This window comes from Ailuropoda melanoleuca, chromosome 12 (assembly GCF_002007445.2).
Source record: "Ailuropoda melanoleuca isolate Jingjing chromosome 12, ASM200744v2, whole genome shotgun sequence".
Classification (NCBI taxonomy): Eukaryota; Metazoa; Chordata; class Mammalia; order Carnivora; family Ursidae; genus Ailuropoda; species Ailuropoda melanoleuca.
In genome coordinates, this window is record NC_048229.1 from 58,724,068 (window position 1) to 58,745,362 (window position 21,295).

At 38.3% G+C, this 21,295-nt stretch overlaps 1 protein-coding gene across 5 annotated transcripts in view; it reads right to left on the bottom strand.

Annotated features, from left to right (window-relative positions):
• CDH8 (cadherin 8) overlaps positions 1-21,295 on the bottom strand; it is a 387,090-nt gene that overhangs the window by 178,347 nt on the left and 187,448 nt on the right. For all 5 annotated transcript variants that reach the window (XM_034638674.1, XM_034638672.1, XM_034638675.1 and 2 more), the window contains 2 exons: positions 5,799-5,966; positions 2,116-2,303 (listed from right to left, as the gene is read on the bottom strand). In XM_034638674.1, the coding sequence (XP_034494565.1) occupies positions 2,116-2,303; positions 5,799-5,966 (356 nt within the window). The remainder of the gene's footprint in view (positions 1-2,115; positions 2,304-5,798; positions 5,967-21,295) is intronic.

Sequence of the window (21,295 nt, forward strand, 5' to 3'; positions counted from 1 at the left end):
AATGCAGATTTTTACAAAATAAATTGCAAGGCAACCTGGCATGAGTGAACTCTTTCAGAACCCCTGTACAAGCTTAAATGTGTATTCTTATTTCAAAATTTGAGGCTGGTTTTTCTACTTGAATTCAGTTCTAATGGGACTTGGCTTTTTGGGGAAATATTTTCTAGTAAACAAGGCAGATACTCACTTCCCTGTCTATTCTGAAATTACTACGCACATGTACCTATGAATAGAGGATTCAACATCAGCATTTTCATAATTTGCCAATCACCTCTACTGTAACAATTTTGCAATTTCAAATTCCTCACAAACACTGTTAAGTATAGCAGATTACGTTCTGTTTATTTCTCAGCTCCACATAATGACAATGTATCCGGACACATCCTGGTGTCCTTAGGATTTTATCAGACAAAAAAAGAAGACCCATGAATTGTAGAAATATGACTCCCTACACATTGTTCTCTACAGTAAAATACACGGGTTTCTTAATGTCCAAATGTGTAGTATATAGTTCCGTGTTTATGAATAACAGTGAATAAAACTACAACACAGGGCTAATTGCTTCAGTTTATAAAAGCACCTTATGGTAGCAAAGGATGGCAGTTAATAATAACAATAAAAATGACATTAGGAATCATTAGCCAAGGAAAATGTGGCTCTGGGTTATTCAATAATTGACTCAAGTATAATTATACTGTACTCTATTTTAAACATGAGTTTTTCAATACTTTGCAACTCTTATCCTAAACTCAAGCCAGGTAGAAAGCTAGTGTTGCTCTGCACAGTTAAAATAAATGCAGCCATTTTCACCCTCAAAATTATTTTAAACAATTGATTTTGTATACAAAGGTATATCCAGAAAACTCCAGGTTCCATTGTCACCATCTCTCCAGTGGGGAATTCTAAGAGCATGAGCATTTGGAAGCAGATTCCTATGGAACACGACCACGAGAATTAGACAGTAAGCTTGGAATCACAGCGATGTAATGCGGAGCAAAACAGACAGAAGAACTGTTGGCTCCCAACAGTATGCTCTGCCACCTATCTTCTTATTCACGAACCAATACATTTAATTGAAATTAATTTGTACTATTTCGTGAAAAAGATGTGAAGAATAATACTGAAAAAAACATACTCATGATGAGGATAAAAGGGTATTTTCCTTGCAAATGCCAATGCCCACAAAATAATGAAATGCATTCTACACATTTTTTATGAATGTAAATGTCATGATGATAGATAAATATGGAAAATACTGTACAGAATTTTTCACATCACAAAAGAAATGGCTGCTGGCGAAAGTAGATGCAAATCATCGTACATTATCTGTACTATTCATGGAGATATTTCTTTCTCCAATGGTAGCCCCACACCCAGGAGCAAGGTAAAGATGAGCTTCATTTACCATAACGCTTGGACTTTCAATGCATGGTTTCGAGTATCCAATGGTAGCAGGGTTGCCCTGCCCTTCCAGTGCCAGACCTGGCCCTAACAACTGAGGCGGACTGCTTTGTCTGTCTTTTGAGTTTCCCTGAAAGCAGGGCCTGCAATAAAAACGTAGGAATCTTCAATGTATTTTGTGGAGATATTGCAGGAAACAGGAGTGCAGAAATGGGGACAGTTATACAGAGAAGGATTAAAAGCCATTGAACTTGCCACCTCTGTGGGCAACTGAATCTTCTTCCTACTGGGAATCCTCTTAAGAACCATAGAAAATATGCCTCAGAATAATGTCTTCAAAGAATAACAACTGCCTATCAATCTGTGTCTTTCATTGCTTGAGGTTTACCTTCTGAGCGCTGACTTCTCTTTGTGACTGGAGTGCTCTAGAAAGGAACTGAGCAAATTCCTTCAGCTTAGGGAAGAACAGTGGGGCACAGATGAGAAAGAAATGATGGGTGAGATGCAAAGCTACCCACACCATGGTAACTGGTTGGCACGGCTTTAGCTGAAATAGAAAGTGGGGCCAAGGGTATAAGATGCAAAAAGGACTCCACGTTTTCACAGCGAAAGAAGCTAACAATTATGTCAGGAAGTCCACCCGACTCCTGTAAACTTCAAAACTCAAGTTTCAAAGAGGTATCCAGAAGATGAACGAACCCTTCCTTAGCTTACCTTTCTTAGTCTTATAATGCCGTCCTGGGCTTGGGCATCGGAAGTAATTTCAAAGAGTGCTGTTCCATCTCCGTCGATGATGTCATAGGAGGACTGCGCATTTTCACCAATATCCTGATCGTTGGCCTTCACCCTCCCTATGGCAGTGCCAAGAACCACATCTTCTGGTACTGAGAAGTGATACAGACCTTAGAAAAGGAAAGAAACTCTGAGCACTGCACAAATTCCATTCATTTACTAACCCGTTTAGCAAATATTTATCCAGTACTTTCTTTGTTCTGAGCACACCTATAAGACATTAAGAACACAGTGACGGGAGACGAAAACATGCTGCAAAATGGACAATCCTTTACAGGAGTCAGAGACAAAGAGATCCCAGAAGTCCTCTTTCTTCGAGACTCTTCTGAGATATGAAGCTTATTCAACCCTATGTTACCAAACATAGATTTGGAGCAGAGTTATATCAGGATATTAGTGAGTCTACGTGAAAGTTCTTTCCCATTTGCTGTATAATCACATTGGCTGCCCATAGGGATATTCATTGTTGCCCAACATAAAATATTAAGCTAATTTCAGCACAGAAAGATGCAATGTGTAACACACTGAAAGTCACTTTTGAAGTTACCTTTATATTTACAGACTTGTAGACCATTTTTGATAAAATCCAATTACAAAACTTCTGCTGTGCCCTGCAGCGAGCCGTTCAGACATGAAACAGCCCTCCTGTTACTAAAGTCCTCATTGCTTTAAAGACCAGAAATCCTACCTCCGAAAGTCTCTAGGCAAAATACAATTACAGCACACGTTTATTCTCCCATGGGGCCAGTGAGATGTGTCTAATTAGTGGTATTAGTCCCATTTTTACTCAAATCGCTTCAATTGGTATATTGGTGTCACTCATTTCATTGGTGGAGGGAAGCAACCATAACCCCTGGCCATTCCCACTTCAGTACACACCTGCCCTCCACCTAACTGCTAACTCCCACATCTCTTTGCCTGAGGCTTTTCTCTGGCCTTCAGAACCCGTTTTACCCACTGCCTGTCAGGCCAGAACTACCAGAAAATTAATGCCCTCACAGAAGCAGCCCTCAAAGACTCACACAGCTCGGGATATAAAATGCCAGGCTCCTCCCCTCTCTGGTAGGGTAACCTGGAGCTATTTCTTCTGTTTATTTCCTGTGTTTCAGACTTTCCCCAACGGGATCAAGTTCCAGTCCCCCACAGTCATAGCCGGCTTGATAATGCACTTATTGGCTCTCTGTCCTTCTCTCTCACACATCCTCACTCCCCTACTGGCGATTCCTGGGATCATCTCCAAGATAAACAACTTATAATCAAATTCTTGTCTCAGTGCCTGTTTCGGGGGAACCCAAACTCAAGACAACCAGGAAGTTTTAGTCCCACTGCAACCAAAACAAGGGGACAAAGATAAATATCGAGGAGCTATAAACCAAAAGGAAAAATTAAATCTGGAGAACATTACCTAATTCTAGTCGGAACTCAATCACTGAGTCCCTAGGACAAACGAAGGCTCATTTTACCCGATCTAACGAGATTATTTCAGATGATGGGTAAGGTTTTCCTCCAGCACTAACACACTTTTATTTAATGATGAAATAAAAATGTCTCTTAGAATCATGAAATTATGGCACTGGGGAACAAAAATGTTTCCCAAATAGTTTCACCATAAGGTAGGCACTGAAAATCCACACGTCAAACACAGGTCTCCCAATTCTCTCATAATTGGTATAATGATTCTATTTCCTTCCAACTTTATATACCAGGTAAGGTTTGAGACGATCCCTCTAGGTATGCTTATTAAGTAAATAAGCCAGCAAGGGGCTTCACCTTGCTGCTAGTCCTACATCAGTGAGCCTTGGAAAGCCAAGCAAATGGAACGTTTATCCATTCCTATTCTGCTCACTCATCTCTATCAGTGTGATCGTACTTAATAGTTATTACCCCTAAGAAAGGGAACACTTTTGAAACTCGCCTGCTATTGCTGAATTGAAACAATCATTTTCTGAGAGAGTTGCGTAGTACAGCCTTAACTATTACAGCCACTGAAAAGCAAATAAAAGAACCGGGGAAAGGAGAGGAGAAATAGTACCCTCCTTTTCAATAATTTGGTTAAAAAGGGTGGCACTGTTATCTGATTATGCACGGCCAGAAGTGAAAATTCTACAATTGCTAATAAAATTCATCCTTTCTGTTATTTCTACCTTGGAATTTCTTTCTGCTGATAAATTCCCAAAGATACCTCAAATGTGTCATTTTCAAGCTCCACATGTGTCTCTCTCCCTCTCCCCCTCTCTCCCTATTCTTCTCTCTTCAAAAACAGGTTCTCCTATGGTATTCCCTATCTGAGCAAACAGCATCAGCATGCAAGTAATGTCTCATGGCAGAAATGTGATTAAAAATGCAATGTATCCTTAGATTTTTGTTATCATTAACTCTCAAATATCTGTCACATCTATATACATTCTCCAGTTCCAGTGTGACCACCCTTGCTTGCTAGCTCTGCTTTCCCTCTTCACGTGAATTCTTATGAACGCTCTTCAAGCGGCTGCAGTGTGGAGAACACATTGGAAGAAGGTCACCAGATCTTACATTCTCTGATTTCCCTAGAATCTAATTTTATTACTTAACCTACAATGCAAAACCTTTTAATGGCTTCCCAGTGATTTTAGGAAAAAGATCATGGTACTTGAAAAGGTACTCCAAATCCAAGTATGGCTAACTCCTTCCTAACCTAACTCTCTAGACTCCAATGGTAGTAAGATTCTTTTAATTCTCATCCGGGGCCATACACCCCTCTTTCCCGGGGCTTTTGGACATCCTCTTCCTCCAGTTGCAATGTCCACTCCCCATTCCCCTGGTTTCACTTGGTTCCAGCTAATTTCTATTCATCGTTCATATCTCAAGAGTCTCCATGTCGGAAAGGCCTTCCTAAGTCATCTATGTCAGATTATTTGGATAAGTACTCACAAGAAAGGGAACATGTACTGTGAGAGTAGAAAAAAGGTGGAAAATAATGATTATCTTCCTGATTCATTGATGGCGGCTGCCTAGAATTTTGTTGAGATGCTTCTGAGGCAGAGCACGGCTTTAGGAGGGATAAGTAAGGTCAGAGACCACTGATGGCTGAAAGAGGAGTCACAGGAAGTCACAAGAAGGAGAAGTGCTTATTTTTTTCAGCAAGTATGTTGCATATCTGCTTTCCCCACCTCAAGTACTATGGAGTTCAGTTTCTTTTACACAACAAGTGGGACTATTTTCTGAGGTGCATTTTAATCATTCTCTCAAGTTCTTAAGTGGGAGGTACCATAAAATAGCGAATTAAGCACATATCTTGCAGTCAGACACTCTGGTTCTAATTCTTCGCTCCACTGTATACTATACATTGAATATTTGGAAATTTCCTCAATTTCTTTGAAATCTGTAAAATGGGGATACATTTAGTACCAAAAGGGCAGGAGAGTTGGTTGTTCCATTTATATACATATGTTTCATTTATATACATATGTTTCATTTATATATATATATATAAATTGGCATACCTTGCATATAATAAGCATTCAATGATTGCCATCAGTTTTTTGGTGTTGCTGAAAATTAGGACATAAGTTCAAATGATAACATCATGCTTAGAGATTTTCACCCAGTGCAGGGAAATCACTTACTTTGGGCAAATTTTGGAGGATTGTCATTAACGTCGGTAAGGGTCACTGTAAGTGTTGTGGTCCCAGACAGGCCACCGGAGTGTCCACCCATATCTTTGGCTTGGATAACAACCAGGTACTCCTCCTTGGCTTCTCTGTCCATGTTGGGAAGGGCAGTTTTTATAATTGCTGAGGGGGAAAAATGGAAGAATGACTTTCAGACAGACAGCTCATTCAAAATGAATGTGTGACTCTCTCTCTCTCTCTCTCTCTCTCTCACACACACACACACACACACACGTGCACACATCAAGTCCCCACTCAGATAATTTTCTGTTTTCTTTTGCCTTTTAATTAAACTGGTGTGCATCTGCGATGACAACACTGAGAAAGATTTTAGTCACAGACATTAGTAGCTAACTTGCAAAAATACATTTTATAGTGTATAAAAAAGAAAACTTGCGAAAATATACATTAGAAAGTAAACTGAATGGCATACTCTTGCCTACCAAATTAAAGTATAAATCATAACACAGCCTCATCTACCCAGGAAAACCCCGGAAGTGAAAGAATCTTACAATTTATCACAGACTCCAGTTCCCTACAAGAGGAGTAAATACATAAATAGCTTGAAGGCTCTGAGGTCAAAGATAAATTATTCTGAAGCTCATAAATACATCGGAGAGATGAAAGAAATAAATGCATTATTAGGATCAACTCAGATGAATAAAACACCAACCAGAATTAATATAGGCAAGTGTCTAAATCCTAAGGTACTATTCAACCACATTTATATTTTAATTGTTACATTTTCTCTATTGTAAAAGTAATAAATAATTTAGAAAAAAATGAAAAGAAAGAGAAAGGAGGTAAAACATAAAATCATAGAAAATAACATAATATCATCAGCGCTAAAATGTTCGTGATTTTTCTTTTGAAATATTTTCAGGGTTTCATCCATCTGCTCCTCTATGTGTTTCACCAATAATTTAATATTCTTCTTAAAGATTCAAAATTTGGGTAGATACTTCTGAAGTTATTTTAAAAATCTTAATTTAGCCCTCTCCCTACTCTCATATCTCTTTATAGATAAATTTTGCTAACATTTGGATGGGTACATTTCCAAAGCCAATATATGTATATGCATACAAATGAACATATATGCATATGAACATTTAACCACAAATGTGGCCATGAAATAGGCACTGTTCTAGGACCTTCTTTTATCACAGAATGGGTATCTTTGAGATCTTTTTTTTTGTTAGCATACAGACATCCAACTCATTACTTCTTACAGCTGCATAACTATTCATTTACGAAAACACTATCAGTAACTTGAGTTTACCCGTATCAATGGGCGCTGCAGTTATCTCAATTTTTCCCACTTCAAAGAACAATTAGATATCTTACAATGTTTATTTTTTTCTGTGTCCTGCAGTTTTACTTGACTCTGTCACACAAAACCCACCTCCCATCTCCATATTGCTAAAAGCCCGTAACAAAAATTATTGTGACTAGCCCAAAATATTCCTGTTGAATGACTGTGTGTTACATCTCTGGCCCAAGTTAAAGAAAACTGTCTGGGTTAAAAATAATTCCCCCCTCATTAATGACCCCAGGAATATCAGACATGTTCAATTCAAACTGAGGATAAGCCACTCTCTTGGCCATTTCTGAAGTTGGAATCATGGTTTGTTTTTTTGTCTGGACGCTTAAGCTCTAATTAAATCATCTTTCTGTAAGAGGTTTGCAAGGAGTTCAAGTCCCTGAATTATTCAAGTAGCAGGTGGGGCCTAAGAGTGCCCAGGGAAATCTAATACACCCAGACAGACAGTGTGCAGGGTTCGGGAAGAGCTATGAGCTCCGATGTACTTTATTACACCTTGATACCACTTCTGTATCCGAGATTCACTTTCAGGGAGTACTAATGAATAACCCTGCTTATTTAGAAACATTGATAGTAACATAATAATATCTTTCAATATGATGTCTTGTTTCAAGATTTGATCATCTCAAAATACAACTCGATAGACCATACTTATAGGAATATAAACAAAAAGAAGAAGAAGAGAAAAACAGATATATAATAATCACATATAATAATCACGTAGACTTAGATTACTATGTGGGAAAACAAATATGAACAAAAAACAACAACGATAACAACAAAACCTTATCATTACATGATGAAATGCCAATCTGGCCACTCTGCCATGGATATACATCCCCTAACAGAATATCTTCATTATGGGTGCAATGCCAGTAGAAAGGATTAGAAAACCGCCTTACTCCCATGATAGTTACATGAATGTTTGTAAAGTCTAGGTACCATCACATCTAAGGCCATTATGAATTAAAGCCATCCATTGGACTTTGGAAGTTGGCATACAATGTTTAATAATCAGAGGAAGCGGATATAATTCTCCAAGGGAGGCAGCAGTTTGGTTTTTTTTTCCTTTTTTCAAATGAGCAGATGGGTTGAAGTCTACACATGAGTCCTTTGGGGTTACTTCAGAGGAAGAATTTTTACAATTTCCTCAGACCCAGAGGAGTGTGGTATGCATTATTTTCATCATTTTTTAAAATATATTGCGAGAGTCTAAATAATAAAAAAAAAACCTGTGATGTCTCTCAGATAACTTGGAATTAAAATAGTTCTGAGGCTCAGTTATAATAGCATACCTGGGTTTAATGTCTATGAGTTATATCAAAATACGAGAGCAGCATTATGATGAAAGGACTTGCTTAAATGGGATAAGAGCTCCATGGGTCTCCACCTATTAAGAAATGTTTATGCTTTCCACCATTAAGGTATACTGTATTCATACTACTGAATATACATATCCATTGACAAGTTTGAGTCCCCTTCTAAATGCTCCTTCATATTGAAGTCATGCAAGTTTCCTTTCTCACGTTATTCTCACACTTGCTAGCTTTGGGACCATGAACAAATTATTAAACTCATCAGGACTCAATATCTTGCCCTGTCAAATGGAAATAATAATCAGCCTCCCATTGTGGGCATGCTAAGACTGGGTGTGAGAACTCATGCAAAGTTCTTGGCTTACACTATTTTCCTTCCCCTTTTTCCTTCCCAATGAGAATTTATTTAATGCTTATCTGGATGATGGTTACAGTGCTAAACATCCTCCAACTGCCCCCTCCAGATCCACTTTCCAGCATTTTCCACCTACTCTTGGCATGGAAGAGTGTCCTTTATGGATTGCCTCAATGAACTCCCCCCNCAACTGCCCCCTCCAGATCCACTTTCCAGCATTTTCCACCTACTCTTGGCATGGAAGAGTGTCCTTTATGGATTGCCTCAACGAACTCCCCCCCACCTTTTTTTTAAGATCCATTCAATTAGAGAAAGAGACAGAGAGCACAAGTGGGAATAGGGGCACAGGGAGAGGGAGAGAGAGATAATCCCAAGCAGACTCCCCCACTGAGCAGGATGTCCAAAGCAGGGCTGGTCTCATGACCCCAAGATCATGACCTGAGCCAAAATCAAGAGTTGGACCCTCAACTGACTGAGCCACCCAGGCACCCCTGGACTTCTTTCCTTTCTGACTCTACATTAGACTCAACCAACAAACATTACCCTAGGAGACTGAAGAGGATATAGCAGGCTGAAGTTCCAGACTCTCCAAATACCCCAATCATATGTTTGGGCAGTCTATGGTTAATATCTTCAAATATTGCTAGAGCAAAACTTTATAGTGTCCAATAGCTGCCCCAATCCCTTGTTCTCTCAGGCCTAGGGTGATGATGGCACTTCTTCTCCTGCTAGCCTTGGGGTGCTCTGCTATCCCTTGACGGTTTCTCTTAACCTGGCCAAGCTTTTGTCAATAGTTCCTTCATTAAACTCTCCTCTATCATCCATTCCTGCCAAGACCCTAAAAAATATGGTTAGGACACCAGTTCATTATCCAAGGGTCGAACATGTTTCTAGCATGTCATTCTTATACAAACATCTACAGTTCAAAAGTACTTCAACGTAATAACACCTTGCCCCTGGACGTGGCAGGACAGGTATTTGTTTCCCCATCAGAAAAAAAAGACAATAATAGCTATCCAGTTAAGTGAAGTTGCTCAAGACGACCCAGCTGGAAAGCTGCACATAGAAGTCTCCACACTTTCTCTTTTCTTAGACAACACTGGGAGTGGGTTTTCTGATTTTTAAGGCAAGCACGGAGTCTCTCCAAGTTTTCTTTAGGGCATGCAGCATACTTCATTGGCTTCAGTGCAAACCGTATAACGAACAGCACTTGCTTTCTGAGCAGCCTGTAGTCTCAACCTCACGACTAGCAATGACTCATTAGGAAATTCAAGACAGAATTTCACATTTTCCCTGCTACCTTGTGGCCGTAAAAGCAGGCTAGGAAAAACCCCAAGTGCCCTTGGCCCTCCCACTTTTCTCCTCGTATTGGGGCAGATGTACACATGTCACTAAAACTTTTTTTAAAGTTCCTATTCAAAGGCAGATCATTTCACCTACATAGACGTTGCAATATGATGATAAACTCCTAAAACAGCAACTTAAAAAGTGCCTTGAAAGTTGTCTCTACTTCTCCCCCGAATTATTTGCTTTGGCTCACATGTTCTCCCAAGCTTTAGGCAGATTTTCTTTTATAGACAAAAGAGAGAACTTCCTTATTTTAAAAAGTATTGTTTGGTATCAAATACCACCTTGCACAGAGCAGAAAATACAGTAAGTTATTTTTCCTCAGTTAAATGGCATTTTTATTCATTTTCAACTTTTATTTTAAAACAGTAGACAGGAGCTCCCTACACACTTTCAGCTAAAAATAAACCAACTTAAAACACCTTTGATGGTGCTGATTTCAAACAGCTTCCCACTGCCCAAGACAAGAACTGTGTCCATCTTTTTTCACCAAAGTGGTGAAGCAAAATTAATGCTCATGTCTTCCCACATGCTCATAGTTACACATTTTCAATGCCCAGCAACGTTTTTAGAAGCTTAAATATTATGTTTAAACTTCCATTACATCAACTTGGCAACAAATTATAGAGTTTTCAACTTTATGGCAAGCAGCATGACAAAATGCTTTCTTCTGGGGCAGTGAGTAAAACTCTTTGATGTAGGCATTTGATAAACTGCTTCACAAAAAAGAAAATCAACTTCACTAATTAAACATGGTAATATCAGGACATCTTTTGTCTTTGACGTTTATAAAATTCCAACTCCGTAATGGTCCTAGTATTTATACGTAGACCCTTTACCTCATCACCCTTGGATGAACCATGGAATATCCTTGGGACAAAATTTTTCCTTGAAAATAGGAGTCTCTAAGATTTTGAGGAGAAGAAAAAACAAAAGAAAACAAAAACACAGTTGGTGTTCAGGAGGATTGCTGGGTTCTCAGTAGCGTTAACTGTAACGCAAATTCAGAAGAGGGAACATAATCACAGTTTAGGAGAATTTCCCTGGAACTGAATTTTGAAAATCTATTCTAATCCGAAATTTCAGGAGAATGGAAGAGCACAACCCATTCTCCATGAATTTAATTCACTTGGGGATTTTGAGCTCGGCCCCGGAGAGTGGGGTGGGAAGGTGTGAAATGGGAGGTGAAACTTGGTAGGATAACTAAGGAGGGTAAAGGGGAATCATCTTGCCCTGAACATGGCATTCATTACCTTACTGTGAGGAGATTCTCCTGTATTTAAAAGACATGCTTTTATCTTAACTTCATTCAATCAAATGGAGATTTCCCTGTTGCAGTAGTTTAAAAATCTGAGTCCTAGGCTGGCCTTAAGTTCTTCCTAAGTGCTCAACAGCTGTTCCTTCTGTCTCATTATCCAGGGAGTACTTCTGATTAGAATCCAGTTTCAGTCATCTCAAAAATTTAAAACTTGTGTATATGTGTGCGTGTGTCTGTATGTGTGTTTACCATTGTCTTTGGTGTTATCATTTGAGAAGCATTTTGTATCTGTCACGAAAGCTTCTTTTTATAATTTCTGTGATATCACCAGATTGAGAGGCTTCAAGAGAAAGGCAAGGAGATGCTGATTAACTCCTTTGTCATTTTGAAGGCTGATTACTGTAATTCACTCTTTGCGGGTCTCCCAGATTGTACCGTTCAAAGACTGCCGTTGATACAAAATGCTGTGCTGGACTCCTCTTTTGAATAAGATGTGTTGAACACATTATCCTGGTTATGAAACCACGAGCTTTATTATTCCCCAAAACTCTCACCAATTCAATGTGCAATTATCATTTTACTATCTGTAAAAAAAAAAAAAAAAAGGTCTCCCATTCATGAGATTAAGTGATACAAATTCACCAGGGATAAATTCCTTTTCGGCACCATATACTGTACCCACAATTTCTGCTAACCATGTGATTTGTACTATACACTGTCATGAATGAGGGATAAAGGATATACAAACAGAGATGCATGAACATATGGCCACCTTACCCCTGAATAATAGTGGCAGTATAATAACTGCAGTAAAGTCAAACATGCACAGATATAACACAAAGGAGAATGTGAATCATTAGAAAACTCTATACCCTCCCTAAGGTTCAAAAATGTGCATTTCTGGGGCGCCTGGGTGGCTCAGTCTAAGCGTATGCCTTCGGCTCAGGGCGTGATCCCAACGTTCTGGGATCGAGCCCCACATCAGGCTCCTCCACTGGGAGCCTGCTTCTTCCTCTCCCACTCCCCCTGCTTGTGTTCCCTCTCTCTCTGGCTGTCTCTCTGTCAAATAAATAAATAAAATCTTTTAAAAAAATGTGCATTTCCCCTTCTTTGTGACTATAACTTATGAGTTAGCTAGAGAGGGGATGACAGATGGATGATAGATAGGTTGATAGAAAGACAGACAAACAGAATGGTCTGGATTTGGAAAAACTAGATTTCTCATATATTCTTCATGCTTTTGTAAAATATTACAATATAATTGTAAAGCTAATGAGTTAAATGTACCAGGAATCAAAAGCTTATTTATATACTCTGATTTGGTATTTTTAAAACTAAGAATTTATTCAGGATATTATTAATTTTCCTTTCTCCAGATATCTCAAATTTTTAGATTAAGATGCTCACTTTTTGTATGATGTTTTTAAAACATCAAGCAATTCAAATATGGAACAGTTGGGAAATATTAAATTAGTGGTGAAGTTTATAGAGATCAAATGTATACAATGTTAAACAGATGTTAAAAATTGTGTTATATAAATTCTGTAGCCACATAAAATGTTCATAACAATTCTTAAATTTTAAAAATAACATGAAATGACTATTTTATATTATAATGTGCTTAAAATTTGGCAAAGAATAGAAACAAAGATAATGTGATGTGTTTTTGTGAAGGAATTGAAGGTTGCCTCCTCCCCCAAATTTCTCAGCACAATGTTATGGAAAGCAGAGGAGTATATGTTTTAGAATATGAACTCTGAGGTTATACAAATGAGAAATTATTTTTAATCTGATACTACCAGCCATGTGAACTTGGGTAAATAACTGAAACTCCCTGAGGCTTACCAGTATTATATGTAAAATGTTATTAATTGCCAAACAAGAAGTTAAAGTTGATATTACCACGTGAGAAGTAAAAAGGCCAAATGTCTTACTTGATACATACAGAGATATGAATACAGATATAGATGCCCTCACAGAGCTATATGTAAATATATATTTTACATTTATTTTACATACACATATTTACATATATGTATACTCACATATATATATAACTTTGTATTTACATTTTATAAATATATACATATACATGCATATGTATGCAAATAAAATTTAGTTATTAATTTAGTGGTAATAATAATTAAAATAAACTTACTTTATTTTAAAAATAAGAAACAAAGATGATATTCAGCAATGCTACAAAGTATGAACATCCCTCATCAACTTAAAAATAGTAATGTCCCCATAGTGATTTCCAGATGACAGACAAAATGTATTGTTGGCATTCAAATCTCTACAGGATTTGTACCCAAACTCATCTTTTACTACAACATCCCATATGCCTTTGATAGCATATTTCCTTGATGCCCCAGACACTTACCTTTCTTCAGATTCTTCCACTAACTTTACTGCCTTCACTACTCTGTGTGGATCATGCACCCTAGACCACCCTTGCCCTTTACTGGACCTCTTAAAATTCCATCCATTCCTTCAGGCCCAGCTGTAAAGCTGCAGAGGCTGAGAAGCCTTCCGAGGTAGAACTAATTACTCTCTTCCTTTTGATCTTTTGCACCTCGGCTAGCCACTTTCTCATAGCATTTACTTTCATGTTTCTTCTCCATTTCATCACTTCCACCATGATTTCAACCTGTTCTGATAGTAAATCATTGTGGAAAGGAACCATGTCTCATTCATTCTCGCATGCCCAGAACCAAACACAATTCCTGCACATAATAAATATGGACAAATGTAGGAGAGAAGAAGACAAGACAAGGCAGAAGAGAGAAGGTAGATGGGAGCTAAGACGGAGGAAGAAAGACAAACAGAAAATGAAATGGTAATTGGGGGCTTTTCTAGCTGCTCTGGGGGCTCAGCACTGGACTGTGGAAGCACTCAATGTTAATAATTCTCATGTCTCAGGGACCAGAAGCATTTAGTTACAATTATAAGGTAGCAGAGAAAATAAAAGGCACCCGAATTGGCAAGAAAGAAGTCAAACTTTCTCTATTTGCAGACAACGTGATACTATATGTAGAAAACCCGAAAGACTCCACCAAAAAATTGATAGAACTAATTCATCAATTCAGCAAAGTTGCAGGATAAAAAATCAATGTGCAGAAATCTGTTACATTTCTAAACACCAATAATGAAAGAGCAGAAAAGAAATCAAGGAATCGATCCTATTTGCAATTGCGCCAAAACCAGTAAGATACGTAGGAATAAATCTGAACAAAGAGGAAAAAGATCTGTACTCTGAAAACTACAGAACACTTATGAAAGAAATTGGAGAGGACACAAAGTAGTGGAAAAGTATTCCATTCTCATGGACTGGAAGAACAAACATTATTAAAATGTGTATACTATCCAAAGCAATCTATACATTTAATGTAATCCCTACCAAAATACCACCAGCATTTTTCACAGAGCTAGAACAAACACTCCTAAAATATGTATGGAACCACAAGAGAGTCCGAATAGCCAAAGCAATTCTGAAAACGAAAAACAAAGCTGGAGGCATCACAATTCCAGATTTCAAGCTATATTACAAAGCTGTAGTCATCAAGACAGTATAGTACTGGCACAAACATAGACAGATAGATCAATGGGACAGAATAGAGAACCCAGAAATGGACCCATAACTATATGGTCAACTAATCTTTGACAAAGTAGGAAAGAATATCTCATGGAAAAAAGACAGTCACTTCAACAAATGGCACTGTGAAAACTGGACAGCAACATGCAGAAGAATGAAACTGGACCACTTCCTTACAACATAACACAAAAATAAATTCAAAGTGGATGAAAGACCTAAATGTGAGACAGGAAACTATCAAAATCCTAGAGGAGAGCACAGACAGAAACCTCTTTGACCTTGGCCATAGCGACTTCTTACTAGACACATCATTGGAGTCAAGGGGGAAAAAAAAGCAAAACTGAACTATTGGGACTTCATCAAGGTAAAAAGGTTCTGCACAGTGAAGGAAACAATCAACAAAACTAAAAGGCAGCCTGTGGAATGGGAGGAGATATTTGCAAATGACATATCTGATAAAGCGTTAGTATCCAAAATCTATAAAGAACTTACCAAACTCAACACCCAAAAACCAAATAATCCAGTTAAGAAATGGGAAGAAGACATGAATAGACACTTTTCCAAAGAAGACATCCAGATGGCTAACAGGCACATGAAAAGATGCTCAATATCACTTATGATCAGGGAAATACAAATGAAATATCACCTTACACCTGTCAGAATAGCAAAAATTAACACACAAGAAAGAACAGGTGTTGGCAAAGATGTGGAGAAAGGGGAACCCTCTTGGCTGCTGGTGGGGATGCAAAGTGGTGCAGCCACTCTGGAGAAGAGTATGGAGTTTCCTCAAAAAGTTAAAAATAGGACTCCCCTACGATCCAGCAATTCCACAACTAGGTATTTACCCAAAGGATACAAAAATACAGATTCGAAGGGGCATGTGCACCTACGAGTTTATAGCAGCATTATCAACAAACTATGGAGAGATCCCAAATGTCCATCAACTGATGAATGACTAAAGAAGATGTGGTGTGTGTATATATTTGTATCTGTATCTATATATATCTCAAATGAGTATTACTCAGCCATAAAAAAATGGAATCGTGCCATTTGCAACAATGTGCATGGAGCTAGAGTGTATTATGGTAAGTGAATTAAGTTAGTCAGAGAAAGACAAATACCATATGATCTCACTCATAAAGGAGGGAGGGAAACAAACCATAAGAGACTCTTAACGAAAAAGAACTGAGGTTTGAAGGAGGGAGGTGCCGGGGGGGGATGGGCTAGATGGGTGGCAAGTATTAAGGAGGGTACTGGTTGCGATGATTGCTGTGTGTTGCACGTAAGTGATGAATCACTGAATTCTACTCCAGAAACCAATATTGCACTGCATGTTAACTAAAACGTAAATTAAAAAATAAAATAAAAAATAAGGTGGCAGTGTCACTTAGTGGGGAAGAGGGTGCCAAGATTCGAACTTAAGTCTTGCTGCCTTCACAGCTCTAAGGAGGATCAAGGGCTACTCCATACCATCTCAAGTGTCATCATCAGTTTGCCAAGAGGAAGGGCATAACACACTTCAATGAACGCCAGTGAGGAGAGTGTGTCCTTCAGTTTAAGGATCCTAGGGGTTTTCATTGTTTCTCTAGATATTTTGCCCATTTCATAATTGACGTTTGTATTTATTAAATGTCTCAGTATAAATTTGTGGTGCAGTGTTCTACTATTTCAGATATTCCCAGGATTACTCAGAAAAAGGGGTGATACTCATAAGCTATATATCCTAGTAATATTTCATGAATTAATTGAGGGTGAATTCATGAAAAAAACATTGCTTTGATCTACATTCTTTACCAATGATGTTCTAATCATACTTGTTATTTTTGAAATTGCATTATTATTTCTTTCTCTTGGCACATATATCTGCATATATGTAGAGAGAAAAATGGCATCTGATTTTTCCCAAAATAATTCAAAGGAAAACTTAGTTGAAAATCTATTGTCACATGATATTAGGGATTATGAATGTGGTTCAGCAATGAAAAAGGTTTTAGGCCAGGTTTAAACAAAGGTCTTGAGCAAAGACCCAAATCTGGATCTCCAGAATCTTAGTTATGATGTGTTAATGAAATAATATACTCTCCTTTTGCCAAAAAATCTCTACGTAGTACTTATTAAGACATTTGTCTAACAATCTTCTTCCATGGTATTACAGCATCTTAACGTGAATCTGTTTGACAGTCATGATTTCTTCACAGACTTTATATATTAACCTCTACTTGACCTTCCCTATTTCCGTTTGAAAACTGTTACTAGAGAACAGCAAGCTTGAAAGCTTTAAATCAGAACACTGAGGATCATTCAAGTATCTCAATGTGTACAAATTGCTTCCTTATATGTGAATTTCCTGTCTTATAAAGCAGTATATTCTTTGACTAAATAACCATAACTTCTTAATTACCCCACTCTGTGGATCACAGCCATGTCTATACTCGTTTTCTTATGGAAGAACATATGAAATAGTTGTAAGTGAATTAACAATGATACCCTGTCTCTACATTTTTACACACACTGTGCAGAGTGACTTTAGTATAGGGACCATCCCTTCTGTCGCTCCTGGATTCTTCTATTAAATAATTCTGCACAGGCCACCATTTATAGCTCAACACATGGCTAGCCAATAAATGATGCTACTCAAATTGCCAATTCTGAGTTACACTGAAATACTTGCAATTATTCCTATTCAGAATTAAGGTGAAAATTTCTCTTCCCCTAAATGAAAACACTTCCAGGGACTCCTCAATCAAGTGGAATTATTTCTGTGAAGAGCATGATGGCACTATTCTTTCCTTAAGCCATAATTCCAATAACTAATTATACGTATAATAAGTATGGGTGGTTTTAAAAAGCAAAGTGAAAGTCACTAAAAAATTGGACGTTTTCTCCTAGCAATTGAGAACTTAAGCAGATGAGAATGGCAGGACTGGGGAGTGGATAACATGCAGGAGGCACAGTTGCCTACTACGAAATGGAGCCAGGATTGACACCTGAGTCTAAATACAGTCTAGCAACGCCTCAACCCAGAACCTCAGTCTCTTCGTCTATAAAACAGAGACAGAACCACCTAACAGACATTTCACGTAATAACAGCTAACACTGTTCACAGAGCATAACAGACACTCCAAACAAAATTGAATTGAATTGATAGGATAGAATTCTCACATGCTATAATGGCCCTGATTCTACTCATGCTCCATTGGAACTTTCTGGCCCCAGATCTCAGACACAACATGTCATATGGATCAAGGCGTGGCAATAGTGGCAAGTAGAACAGGGCATTTTCAGAGCTCGGGATTTGATATCAGACAACGGGCTTGATTTCTGGCCCCTTCACTTCAAAGTATGGTAAGTAACCTGAGCAATTTCTTAACATCTTTGAGCTCCTGTTTGCTCTTTTGTTACATAGAAATAGTGCTTACCTCATGGTTGTTTGTTGTTGTTGTTGTTGTTTTATTTCCTTAAGATGATTATTGAGGAAGATAAGGCATGTAAAATATTTAGCCAACGATAAAATAGTAATTGGCTGATCACTACTACAACTCCCACTATAACTACCAGTAATACCACAGGGCTGCTGGAGGACTGTGATGATCACTCATAATACAAACAGCAGCACGTCATATCCTCCTGAGCCTTCTTTGTGTCGGACCCTACGCAGGTAATCGCTAACTCAGAGATGCTAAACCAACTCAGTGACCTCCCTCAGGGAATCCATTAACCCTGATGTGAAGGATCTGTACAATACAGACGGTAACACAATGGCCTTTGCTAATAAAATCTCCAAATTACCTAAATCCTCGAACTCAAATTTTTAGAGAAGTTTCTCATTAATAAACCATGCCTTTGCTCCATGAGGTCATTGCATGGTCAGCAACAAATGATCACTGCATGACTTCTAGGTATGACTAAGTAAGGTTCCTACTCACCAAATCAGAACCCAAGACTTCAGAAACATGGGGCAACAGTTTGCTTCCCTTGCTTTAACACAGGGCTGAGGGGGCACAACATCAATAAAAGGGCTTTGACCACAAAGACAAGGTCTTCCTTTATTTATGCTGGCTGCTACAATGGGCATAAAATATTCTAGGGTCTCCTACCACTGTCGACCTTCTGCTACATTTTTCTTGTCGGCTAAAGACTCTGATAAAAACACTGAGATACACAGAACTGAAAAGTGTTCAAGTACATAGAGGAGTTACATATTAGAATCACTGAAAATTCCGACGACTGGATTTGTTTAAAATCATTCGATGGGCACAGATCTCACAACTAACCCTGAATAATCTTCCCACATCCCTTTTGTGCCTTTCAATCCAATACTCTCCTTGACCTCGTTGTTGAATTCCGCAAGTTCTGCTTTTGAAATCCTCCTACATTCTTCTTTGGAGATGCAGGCTCTTTCTTCCCAGCAGAGTGACTTCTCTCTTTGCCTTCACATTCTCTCTCAAAATAGAATTCTTCTCCTCCTCCTCCCCTCATGCGTCTTCTGGAACAATGCTGCTGCGTGATTCCCTCTTCATCAGAGCAGTGTTTCTGCAAGAAGCACCTCCAGCTCCCTTCCATTGGCAGAATACCTCTCCTCGCCTTTTCACTCTTGTTTATCATCACGGGCTTTGTTATTTTTATTTAAATTTCTTCCCCCCACCCCAAATTATCTGTACTCAGTCAATGCCTTTCAGCTCCCATTTATAGACCTAAGAAAGCAGGTGGCACAAAATGCCCTGGGCTCTATTCTGCATAGAATAAGAAGAAGAAATAGTGCGGCAAAATAACAGACAAGGAATAAATCTGTCATTACGCGAATGTTTCTCCAGGACCTACTATATATCAAACACTGTTTCAGGTAGTATGGATACAGTGGAGAAGACAGACCAGCAGGCTAACTTCACAATTCTTGCATTCTAAGTGTAAAAGCTGGGGAACGCATTGCCAATGTGCAGAGCTACACAAAACAAGGCAATGAGGCTCAGAGCTCATTGGCTTTCTGGGCCTCAGTCTTTTAATTTGTAAAGCTGGGACAGTGAAATTTACCTTACAGGGAAAAAAAATAAGATAGACATTTGTCACCTGCAGGAGCTGTTATCAGTAGTTCTCATATACATAGGCCATATTTTAACTATGATTAGACAGAACATTTGTGAATATTGAAATCCATGTATGATTATGCCCCATCATAGAGAAGCAAGCAGAGGGGAATGGATCTCTATGTCCCTCCAGGACAGAGATAATAAGACTTGTATTAACAGGAGGCTGTCTGACCTCCCTAGGAGGCAAGCCAGAGGGCAAAAACCAGTCAGAATGGAAAGTGAGGTGGGTGTTCTAGTTAACAGAGTTACCATACATAGGGTTAGTAAGAACAGATTTTTATGGATCTCTTGTTCCCTTCGTCACAGTTGTCACAATACATCAGAGCTGTTTCTTCAAATACATTAAGTGGCTCGTGATTTTTATTCTCTATATTAAAATTAAAAAAAAAAACACCTGTAACAAATAAGTACATCTTCTTTTCCTGCTCTAGATTTTAACAATTACATGACACTCCTTCTCCTTCTCTTCCTGGTTCTTATCATTCACTTCTTGTTCTCCATTTTTTCCCCGTTTGTGGCTATATGTATTCTTTTGAATGGCTTTGCTCCAACAAATCTAAGTGAAGATACATATTATGGGAATACATACTGGTGTGAATGCATAAATGAATGAATGGTGAAGTTCCACCTTCTCTATAAGCCTACTTCCTACAATTTGATTCAATAGGCTCTCATTGATTACCTCCTATCTGCTAAGCATGAGGCTTGCTCAAAGGGCCTGTGCTGAGACTCTCTCAGTGCAAAAGATGTACCCAGAGAAGGTGAAAAACGGCTTCTTTCAAACTCTCAACCAGTTGCTCATGGTAATTACAGAAACTGAAGTTTGTATGTTTATCTGGTATTGACCTTCCAAAAATACAAAGAATATAAACCACTGATTCTGAGAATCTTGACATCACTACCTGCTGATCTCATTTTATGCAGTGTTATACTGAATAAAATACCATCTCTAGAAGTAACCTCTGGATGTGCACAAGTGCAACATATTTAAGAGAAATCACATGATACAGAAAACGTCTTTGGACTAGGACACAGGAATAAATTTGTCTTCAAATCTGACATTTATGTTTTAGGTGACTTTGAATAGAATTTCATAAGCCTTATGAGATTCATATATGCAAATCATCTGTTATTAGGAAGATATTCCACGGGTCCATTTCTGTTGTGAGTGAT